This window comes from Procambarus clarkii, chromosome 51 (assembly GCF_040958095.1).
Source record: "Procambarus clarkii isolate CNS0578487 chromosome 51, FALCON_Pclarkii_2.0, whole genome shotgun sequence".
NCBI lineage: Eukaryota > Metazoa > Arthropoda > Malacostraca > Decapoda > Cambaridae > Procambarus > Procambarus clarkii.
This window is the reverse complement of record NC_091200.1, coordinates 11924577-11936539: the sequence shown is the minus strand read 5'-3', so window position 1 is coordinate 11936539 and position 11963 is coordinate 11924577. Positions and strand designations below refer to the sequence as shown.

The 11963-nt window shown below is 40.6% G+C and overlaps 1 protein-coding gene across 1 annotated transcript; it reads right to left on the bottom strand.

Annotated features, from left to right (window-relative positions):
- Positions 1–691: 691 nt before the first annotated feature.
- Positions 692–1252, bottom strand: LOC138351989 (fap1 adhesin-like). Its single transcript, XM_069304163.1, has one exon. The coding sequence runs from the start codon at positions 1250–1252 to the stop codon at positions 692–694; it is 561 nt and encodes a 186-aa protein (XP_069160264.1).
- Between the last annotated feature and the right edge of the window lie 10711 nt (positions 1253–11963).

Genomic DNA, 11963 nt, shown 5'->3' with positions numbered 1-11963 from the left:
ATTCGTCAACTACCGCATCAAATCCCCCCTTCCCCACGCCCCATATCATCCCCCCCCCACCATCCTCATCACCGACCCTCATTCCCCCTGCCCCATCACCCCTCCGCGTCGTTATTACCGCAGAGATAAATAAATCAGAGAGATCGGGACACTGCGGCGGTGAGGAGGACCAGCCAGCGTGAGATTAGCATATTGGGAGACGTCTCAGGCGAGGTGCTGGTCACGCCCAGGATGGGGAACGAGGGAGAAGGATGGGGGACAGCGAAGGAGGAAGAAGAAAGAGGGAGAAAGAAGAATGAAGCGAGAGAGGAAGAATGAAAGGGAAGACAGAAAGTGCGTGAAGGAAGTGGGGAAAGGAGGAAAGAGCAAGGGAGATAAAGAAATAGGAACAAAGAACAAGAAAGGAGGAGGATGAAGATGGAAGGAGAAAGAAGGAAAAGGGGGAAAGGAGTTAGAAGAAAGGAAGGAGAGTGGATAAACAATAAAATTAACCAATTTTTTTGCACATTCAAAGCCTATGTCAACATATTTATAACTAAAATTATACAAATTTTACACAGACCTCACGGAAAATGTTATCTAAAATAATTTTCATGTGTCTGTGTTATAGACAATGAATATTGCATGGTTTTGAGGCGTGAGTTGACAGCCTCATAGCGTTGTTTTCATGATTTAGGAAGGGGAAAAAGTTCTAATTTGCTGCAAGATTATCTGAAGACAAGACCAGGACGGGGGTGAGGGGGGTGCGTAGAGACGGTGTATCCTTGAGTTGTTCTTGTTGTGTTCTGTTGACCACGCTTCTTGTCTCGTGCCTTGCCACGCCCACAGCTGTTGACTGTGCCACGCCCACAGCTGTTGACTGTGCCACACCTTCAGCTGTTGACTGTGCCACGCCCTCAGCTGTTGACTGTGTCACGCCCTCAGCTGTTGTCTGTGCTACGTCCTCAGCTGTTGACTGTGCCACGCCCTCAGCTGTTGACTGTGTCACGCCCTCAGCTGTTGACTGTGCCACGCCCTCAGCTGTTGACTGTGTCACGCCCACAGCTGTTGACTGTGCCACGCCCTCAGCTGTTGACTGTGCCACGCCCTCAGCTGTTGACTGTGTCACGCCCTCAGCTGTTGACTGTGTCACGCCCTCAGCTGTTGACTGTGCCACGCCCTCAGCTGTTGACTGTGCCACGCCCTCAGCTGTTGACTGTGTCACGCCCACAGCTGTTGACTGTGTCACGCCCACAGCTGTTGACTGTGCCATGCCCTCATCTGTTGACAACCAAGTTCACATCTGTTGACTGCCACGCCCGAATATATTACCAGCCACGCCCAAATATATTTCCTGCCACGCCCATATATATATATTGTCAGCCACGCCCACATTTACTGCTTCCCACGCGTCTCAAACCCATAATAAGGACTTGCAAGACAATCCATACAACCTATGTGAGACCAATACCAGAGTACGCAGCAGCATCATGGTATTGATCTCCGCACCTCGTAAAACACAAAACTAAACTTAAAAGTGTGCATAGATGTGCAACGAACAAGTGCATGAATTGCGAGGACTTGTCAGCTAGAACAGGTTAAGGAAACAACATAGTTGAAATTTAGAGGAGAGAGTTCTATCACAGTCAAGACGCATTCATGAATTTTAATATACTGTGTATTGAAAATAAAATTGTTCGCATTATATATTAATATTATTATATATTAAATTTCTATGTGTAGTTACGCTTAGGTTAGGTTAGGAGTTTAGGTTCTGTTGGCGATTATTTGTATTTGTAGTACGTGGGTGAAGCATTTACAGCGTTGTGGTTCGAACAAAAGTCGTCAGTGAAGCACTTGTTCCGGAAGTGTTTGGACGTCATCAGTTGTGAATGATATTTTGACTACACAGCTTATAGATTATCATGCATATCATCGATTTACTAGAAACGAAATATTAATATTGCAAGAATTTATCACTTGTCAAAAATTACGTGTTACTTCATGCAAACCTGAGTGTGGATTGATCTCAAAATGGCTATTTTTTCACAGTATAAGTATGAACATGTATATTTTATATATATACCATAAATTCTAGTATATATATCCCTTGTCTTTGTTCACACACTTACATCTAGATCCGGAATCCAAGAGATGATTGTAGCCTAGTCATAATAAAGCTAATTTTTATTTTATTTATTTATCTTACATTCTTGTTCAGCTCCTAACACGCATAGCGTTTCGGGCAGGTCTTTAATTCTAATATTTCCCGGAATACGCCCCGCCAGGTACCCCATTCTACTGTTGGGTAAACAAAGGCAATAATTAAACATTGGCGCCCAGTAAATCCTCCCCGGCTAGGATACAAACCCAGGACAAAGCATATGGGATAGATGTTCATGATAATGACACGAGGTGTAAACTATGTGGTATGTTAAGGTCTCACACCCTGGCCCATTATGTTCTTGATTGTCCATTGATTAATGTATATAGAAACACTGAGATAAGGACTGTTCCTGAACAAATAGCCTGGATGTGTCACAACGGCAAGGTTGATGATATTCTTGAGAGATATAAGAATTTTGCACCAAGATTGTAATATTTTGTTGAATTATCGGCATGTCTCTTGCAAATTGTCTATACAGTATACCTAGGTCATAAAAGTATTTGTGTGTACGTCTGATAACATACTACTTGTGAAGGAGGAAATGTATATGTTTATCTCTCAGAATGTTTGGTAATATGTTTATTTGTGATGTGTGTCTATGTATATATTGACACGTTGTACTGAATGGGGTGAGAATAGCTTGAGCTACCTCATCCCTTTGTGTGTATTTTACCTCAATAAACTTATTTCAATTTCAATTTCAATTTCAGGACAAAGCGCTCGTGAAACGCCAGGCCAGCGTCTTACCAATACGCCACGGGAACTGCTATTGCAACGTCTGTCAGTCTACTGACTTTGTTACTTGCCCAATACAAATGTTTTGTTTGACATATTATGTTAAACAGCGGTCTCGGGGTTCTCCTGTGAGCTGTCACGGCGGCACCCGGGGCAGCCCTTGACGTATTGACACCTTAGGAGGACGGGCTGCTGCTACCTTAACTATCAGACGCATACAATAATAAAGTGGACGACTCGTCTGCAGTCACACATTCTCCAATTTCCACTGTATGCCCGTACGGAGCATACAGATGTATGTGTCATACAGGTGTATGACCCAATTTACAATTACTCCCTTCCCCCCCCCCCCCCACACACACACCTAATAAAACGGAATAACACCTTCCCGAGATGGAGGGCGTTGATTGGTTGACACAACTATCATCCATGTGAGCCTTGTACCCAAGAGTGCTTCTGGCCTCAAGGGCTCGTTGTCACTGTTTTGTTGCTGATAATTATCAGCTGACGGCTGAGATGTGAGGATAATATGGCTTTCTTGCCCTATGAAGTTGGGATTAAAAATGTCACCTAGGAACTTATACGCTGGATATATTTTGTGATATCTCTCTCTCTCTGTCTCTGTCTCTCTCTCTCTCTCTCTCTCTCTCTCTCTCTCTCTCTCTCTCTCTCTCTCTCTCTCTCTCTCTCTCTCTCTCTCTCTCTCTCTCTCTCTCTCTCTCTCTCTCTCTCTCTCTCTCAAGTAGCTGATTGATGAAGATTAAGCCACCCAAGAAGTGGCAGGGGCATGAATAGTAAGTGGTTGAGTTTTTGGAGTGAATGTGATCTTTGGTCGCGAATCAAGTAGCTCGTGTTACATTTCTTAAATATTATTAACGACGCAAACTTGTTAGGTGAAAATATAAATGATTTTTTAATCGACCACTAGTTTCTCGGTGGGAAGTGCCGTAATATACCATGTTTATAACGGCAACAAACAATATACCATGTTTGACGCTGAAATGTTGGGGGGGGGGTTGATTGGAGATTTCCAGCTTAACTCCTTCCTTAAATTAATTCTAATTGCCAATTCACAGCCTCTTTAATTTGCTATAGTCTTCGCCAAAATATAAATTAAGCTGTCAGCAAAGTAAATTAACTTGTTAGAATACTGACAATATAATGATATGAATGTGAGGCTAGAGGAGATTTGTAAGTTATCGTTGCTTGATAGACAAAGAGCAGACAAAGCTCTTGGGCACCAAGAATTTGAGTCGTGAATTAATGTCAGTCATTCAAAGCGTCAGCGATTTATTCCTAAACCAAGCGGATTTAAGGAAGATAAAAGACGCCAGCCAATAAGTACATGGGACCCGGTGAGCAGTGATTGTTTGGAAAAGATATATACATATATACACTGTGTATATACCCCCGCTCCTCGGTGTATATATACACTCTGAGTGTTTGTTGTATATTTGTTACAAGTTATACTTGTTGGATATTTGAATTTGTTGGCTGGTTAGTAAGATAGGATGAAGAGCTTGGCCAGGCCGGCCGCCCCCTCAGTGTTGCCAGATTGGGCTACAAATAGCGAATTGGGCTACTTTTGAGAGCCTCGCGCTTCCTATTTTTTTTATTTCGCTACTTGCTACTTTTCGGGCTAATTTAAAAGCAAGATGTGCTAATTTGGGCAATTAATGTTAAGAATGTACGATTGCAAGTTACATGAACGTAACTAAGCTATAAATAATTGTAATTAATAATAATTGTAAATATTAATTAATACTAAATAATATTATTTAATAAATTAGTCCCAATTCAATGCAGAGTTTTCTTCCAAGCACAGAAACTTGTATATATAAATACAAGATAATAGATAGATCGATAAATAAATAGACAAGTTTCAAATATTGCACCAATTAATGGCGAGAGGAAAAAAAACTAGACAGTATACATTACATTTAAAATTAATAATGAATGAATGGTAATAAATTGGTATATGTTTGTATGTATACCAGACAAAGTCCATTTAATGGCAGAATTTAGTCATTTTGTGTAAAAACTTTTATATCTCATATTATTAATTATAACAGTAATCGAAAAAAGTCATAGTTTGTATATACAACAGATGAAACAGCGAGCCATAAGCTAGAGCGATGTGCTGAGTCCATAAGGCGGAGCTTCCAGAGATACCTTCCTGTGATTGGCTGTTGCGGGGAATACTAACACCCTTTTATGAATAAAATTTTAACTAAGAAATAGGTCCTTGTGCACAACAACAAGGTTGTTGTGAAAAATGAACAACAATTTCTGTTTTGCACCTGACAGAAATCTCGATCTAACTGAATAATTTACTCGAATAAGAGGGCAGAGCAGCGTATCATTATTTGTGTCATGGCAACCCCCAATAATAACGTCCCAAGTTAGGTAGCCAACCCATGTTTCTGTAACACCCGTTACATCCTGTAGTATTTAATTATCACTATATTAATATTTTAAAATACTTAACATTTCACTTTTTAGGTAGATTAAGGTTGAAGCAGAATGTCATAGGCAAGGATGGTGTGCTGAATAAATATGATTTATTAAGTGGATGGAGCCTTTAGCTGATCCCTTCCTGTGATTGGCTGTTGTGTGAATGTCACCAAAGAATATCTACCAATGATATGCCATTTATTATGCACCCCATACCACTTGTGGGCGGAGCTTGGAACCTCCTACCCGAGCACAACAACCCACCTTATGGGTTGCTGTTTGGCTATTTATAGTGCGTTGGAAAAAAACTAGATGGCGTTAGTGGTATTTTGTAGGGTAATTTGTTATAAGTGTAATTTGATGTCAACAGATGGCGTAAGCTGTATCTTATGGCCACTGTTGACCAGCCAGTTGATAGTGGTTTCTTCTGCCGACAGATGGCATCAGCTGTGTTATTATTACTTCTGAATTCCCTTTAAACACTGATCTTCAAATCCCTTGGCTTATGATAAGGTTTTATACCATTTATGATAAGTATTAGATAACTGGAGTTCTGCAATTGCTTTTATTTATCAACTGTTCAGGATATCATCATATTACGTCTAGTTAGGACGTACTGCTCTCGATTGATGAAGATTAAGCCACCCAAGAGGTGGCACGGGCATGAATAGCCCGTAAATAATGCTCTCGTAATATTATTCAGGGGGGGGGGGGAACTATCAAGTGAAAGCGCCAAGCCATTACGACTATATAGCACTCGGAAGGGGTCAGGATACGGCACGGGAGACATCTCCCGTCACGCAGGGTGCAGTCGCACCTCCACAGATCTCCAGTATCAACTCTTGATACTGGTAATGGCTCAAAAGGGCCACCACTTACGAGCTATTCATGTCCGTGCCACCTTTTGGGTGGCTTAATCTTAATCAATCAATCAATCAGGATACGGATTTGGGATGGTACGGGGGAAAGGAATGGTGCCCAACCTCTTGGGCGGTCGGGAATTGAACGCGGACCTGTAGGAAACAAGACCGTTGCTCTACCGTCCAGCCCAAGTGGTTAAGCGTAATAATATTAAAACAACAATTTCTGCATATAATAACAGCATTTCACACTAAAAATACTTGGGTATATTGAAATTTGGTAGTGAATTCCAATCTAGGAATCTCCTATGACTAAACTGTACTTTTTATTCATTTTTATGTACTTACTACTTATTATTAAATTATTAAGTACTTACTATAATAATTAAATGAATTATTTTATTTAATATTTAAATTAAATGATAAAATAATAGGTAATAATAAATCATTGTGTAGGGGGACAGGCAGCTAGTGTATATATAAATGTTAGGCTTATACCAAGGTCCTACAAAGGTGCCAAATTAAAGACTGGGAGCTGCCGGGGCGGGCCCAAGGGCTGCTGGCGGCCCTGATAGCCAGGCTGAACTTCCGCGCCCTTATAATCACCACAACTGTAAATATAGGAATAGTTTATTACAACATACACGGTAAAGAAAACAGCTCGGAAACTAAGGAAATAAAGCTGCCGAAAAAACATTAAAGTCCACTTCAAGTTCAAGTATGTCTATTGAGACAATAAAAAATACATCTCAAAAGGATAGAGTAGTTTAGGCTATTTCTACCCCCCCCCTCTACTTCAAGTCCCTCAAGGGGTGCACAAATTCAGTGAGTACAAATACACAAATCACAATACAAGAATCCCATTTAACATAGCAGGTTAAGATAGGAAGCACAGCATTTTCAAGTGTTACAAGTGAGTTATAAGTTACAAGGGAACAAGTGAGAAGGCGGTGGAGGCCAAAACCGGAATTGCACACTGATTTTAATGCAGATATGTCGTGATTATCATAATATAAAGATGTTAAGGCACGAAAGCCTTTTTATTCGTTAAATTTTATAAGGCAATTAAAAGATCCTAAACTCACAGCCCCTCTGTTTAAGTCCCAAATTTTCAAAATTTGAAATTTTTCAAAATTTTCAAGTTTAAATTGTTAAAAAAAAATTGGGCTACTCTTATTACAAATTCGCTACTTTTAGACCGTCAGCTCGCTACTTTCAGCAATTTAGATCTGGCGTCCCTGCGCCCCCTTACAGTCAGTCACACCTTGAACCATCGTCACTCGGCGCCTCCTCCTGTCATTTCCGTCGTTTTGGAGGGATTAATGAACCCTGGCGAACCCTTGTGTGTGAGACGAGTGTCTAGTGAAGCCATAGACACCGAGAAAGGTAAACAATGTTGTGAATTGAGAGGTGGACAGCTCTTTTTTTGACTTTGAAAAATTCTCAGCTGAGCGCAATGTTTACATCTGACGAGTCTGGCCTCGAGGGCCTTAAGGAAGGTTGATATACTGTATAACATAAAGCCTCTGATAAATAAATAAGTAAATAGTGATTAATTACAAGTGTGTGGTCAAGTGAATGAGATAATAAATTTTAATGATAAAATGATAATTTGTGTTTAGAAAAGTAATAGAACGAGTGAGTGGGGATTTTCACCACTCCCTTGTTGACCTTTGATAATTTTGTGACTATCAGCTGCAAGTAGGACATCCCAGGACATCCCGGGACACGCCGGGACACCCCGGGACACCCTGGCTCTGGACATCTCACCACAGGAGCAACTCACAGCTTACCGGTCAGTAGCTCACTGTGGCAGTTTGTAAAATTCGATTGTATTAGTTCATGCTTGCCAGCCAGATGTACCTGCTGCCGTTTGGGGTGCGTGTACATAAAAAAATTGAGAAATACAAAGTAGAGAAATGGAAGATAAAAGGGGGGGGGGTTAGAAGGGGGGTAGATAGAGGGGGGGGATAGCAATCTGATCTCAGGGAAGGGAGCGTCCAAGAGAAATATTCCTAAATATATTGAAAATGCTAATGTCGTTTGAGGATCATCATATGAATGAGCCAAAAAAATGACAGACAGTGGCAGAACTTAAAGTATTAGTAAAGTGAAATAAACACAATTTTGCCCTCCGGCTGACTTAAAAAATAAACATATTATTTTAAAGTTGTCTATGTATTTTTTGGAGGGTGGAAAGGGGGGTTATAATTATGATTTTTATTATATTTTTTTTAAATTGATGCTCTAAAATTGTACAATTAATGATTATGCGTTGTGTTGTTGAACATACGAAAATATATAAAGTATTTAACCATTCCTTATTAATTATTTATAAATAAAAATAACATGGATATGCCAAAAGTTATAGTTTTGCATGATGGGGTAGTTGGCCGAGGTGATGTCTGGTTGGTCCCCCCCTGAAACATTCATAGGTCCCCTGAAATATTGGTAGGGTCCCCTAATACGTTGGTTGATCATTTGATATATTGGATGGTCCGCTAATACATTGGTTGGTCCCTTGATCATTGGTTGGTCCCCAGAGGGCAGAGATAGGGGAACTAAAAGAAAAAGTAGGATGTCAAGTTTGGGAAATCCAGGCGATGAAAGTAAAGAATAATATCAGTGATGACCTAAATATTAAACTTACCAAGAGTGATGAACTTCAACATATAGGCAAGACAACTTTTCTTTCAAGGCGACTGACAATGAACCAAATAACAACAAGGCTCTATTAAAGAGCAACATTGACTCAATATCGACTCTCTTTTAAATAGTCGTACGTACAGTAGCTTCAGCTAATTTGTATACACATTCCCTCTGCCTTTAAAGATGTCGAGAGCTTTAAGGACATGCAGTATTTAACATCAGACCAATTAACATTTTCAAATAACTTTGAACGGTTAATTTTTCTACTTCCCAATTGAAAAAGAAGGTATGATAAAATGATCAAACCTTTTGGTCATTCAGTAATACACATCTACAGGAAAGACTGCTTCCAGGAGAGAGAGATATACTTTAATTCATAATGTCAAATCTGTTCACTGAAATTATTTCACTAATTAGATGCCTTTTCATAATTTCCGCTGATTATACCGCACCAAGTGATACAATCTGGCACCGTGTAGCATCCATATCTGGCACTGTGTAGCATCCATATCTGGCACTGTGTAGCATCCATCAGGCACTGTAACACCCATATAGATGCAACACCCATATGACACTGCAACACCCATATGACACTATGCAACACCCATATGACACTATGCAACACCCATATGGCACTATGCAAAATTGACACAATTTCCAGAGCAATGTGGTATGGAAATCACACAGCCCATCCTGTGTAAGAATGAAAATAATGGTCATATGCGTGATATATGGCTTCATATTAGCCTACTTTCTCCGGTAAGGGTAAATCACTGAAATCAAATTATATTAAATGATCGGATGAGTATTTTTTTTAATAGTTTAGAAATTCACTTATTTGAGTGCCATAACCCTTCATGTTAGGACCGGTATTATCTATTATCTGTTAGTGTCTACATCAAGAGTAGCAGCATTTTCATCACGGGCTTTATTTCCACACCAGCATTATCTACCAGCATTATCTGCAACACCTGCTGCCCCTGTTATTTCTCTCTCGTACCCATGTCTCGGTACTTTGTCATTTTTGTGGAGTGTTGTATGTCACTGCTGCTGTTATCTTGGTGTTTCTCATTCATATGGATCCTGGTACATAGTCGCTGATTATTTTACAGGCTGGGATTTCACGGTCTTCTTGAATCATCAGTGCTTCCTGATCAGTGCCCGGGTCGACCTCAAAAGGTTGTGCAATTTAAGCATTTGGAACCCCCAGAATGCAAATTTGCTACTAGCCTCCAATGGCCGTCCCTTTACACCCACTAGTCATTTTACAAAGTTTAGTGAAGCTAAACCTGGGCGTCTAGCCTCTAATTTTGAACAGGCAAATAGACATTCCTTTTTTTATTGATATAGATATGGTAAATGGATAACCTAAACACTGTAATTAATATCACAGGCTGGTAAGCGTCTTTTTTTTGTTTACTTTGTCGGTAGATGGCACTTGCCAGGTCATAAGCCATGGCACCTTTTTGACTATCATGGTGTCTTCCATTCCAGGATGAGCAATAACTGTCTAACATACAGCCTTGCTTTCTTTCTTAGTTTTTTCTTAAACTGTTGTGCAATATTGTAACTTAATATTGCACAATATTGCACAACAGTTTAAGAAAAAAACTATGATATGGAGAGTTACATTGTCGCATAACAATATTATATTATATTTTATGTGGGCTCAATGAGGCTTTTTTTTAATCTTTTATTCTTACCGTTTAAATCCTTCTGACCACTCTAAGCTAATCTACCTTTTTCTGGTTAATTCTTTCCCAAGGAGATGGTCGTCAGGATCTAGTGTCTGCCTCCACTCTTCCTTTGTGATTTCTTTCAGCCCGATGTTGACAAAGACCCTGATCGGCCGAAACGTTCATCTCTCTCTTTTCCATTTCTCTGTGGATTTTCCGCATACAAATGATCAGTGTTTCGTAGGCGGGGCATAAGAACTAAACCTCGCTTCCCCATAGCGACTCTTAGGTAACCGGTGTTCAGTAATATCAAACTTCTTCGCTCTTCTTCCCCTACTGCCCACACCTTGCCTGCACACCCCCCCCCCCCAGCTCCCTCATCACCCACTTGCATCGTATCTTAGCCTCATCAAATCTCGCTGGAATTCATTTAACATAAATGACAACATTCATAATACACTTCCAGTCAATTACAAGGGTGACCTGGATATTGCCCTGTCAGCCAACACGGTTTCAGATAATCAATCATAAGCTGCAGTCTTGCATCAAGTCCTGTAATTCCATTCTATCAATGTTGCATTCACTAGTTCCTGATTCGGCCGAGCAAGCCCCCTCCTGGACTCTGTGGCTGCTGGTTTATTTTGCCATCACTAATCAATCTAATTCAAACAATCTAATCCATTGTTTCGTGCTGGTCAGTCGTTCTTTTTTTATTGTCTATTTCTCCCCGAGGATTTCTTTCTTCCAATTCTCTGGGGGTGCAGGGGAGAGGGGGATACTTCTAAGGAGAGGAAGGAAGGAGGGAGGGAGGGAAGGGAAGGGAAGGGAAGGGAAGGGAAGGGAAGGGAAGGGAAGGGAAGGGAAGGGAAGGGAAAGGAAGGAAGAAAGGGAGGGAGGAAATTTGTAATGGGAGGTAGGAGGCGGGAGGAGGCTTCCTAGAATAAGATGGAGGGGGAAAAAGATTCAGGTGGTATTGTTGTAACAGGTCATCACTCATATCCTTAATCACCGTCCCGGTGAGCGGGTCGTCCCGGTGAGCGGGTCGTCCCGGTGAGCGGGTCGTCCCGGTGAGCGGGTCGTCCCGGTGAGCGGGTTGGAGGTTCCTCGATGAACCCAGTGCTATGGTTGGTTGACCCGGCATCATTCCACCAAAAACATATCCTAGGAAAATTATGAGATAACGATAGGCTTGGGAACATATACAACATATGTAAAATTAACTTCCCTTTTTTTTAGGAACATAAACATATGCATACAAGTAAATTTTCATGCTCAATTTAACTACCCTACTGCTAGAAATACAACATGCAAATAAAGTAACAAGTCAACCTTGAATAAATGTTCTTGTACATTATTATGTTATAGACTGCTAGACAACTTTGCACACGTTAGCCTATGCAACAAATTACTTGTCAAAACCATGGTGACAGTATTTATAATTTT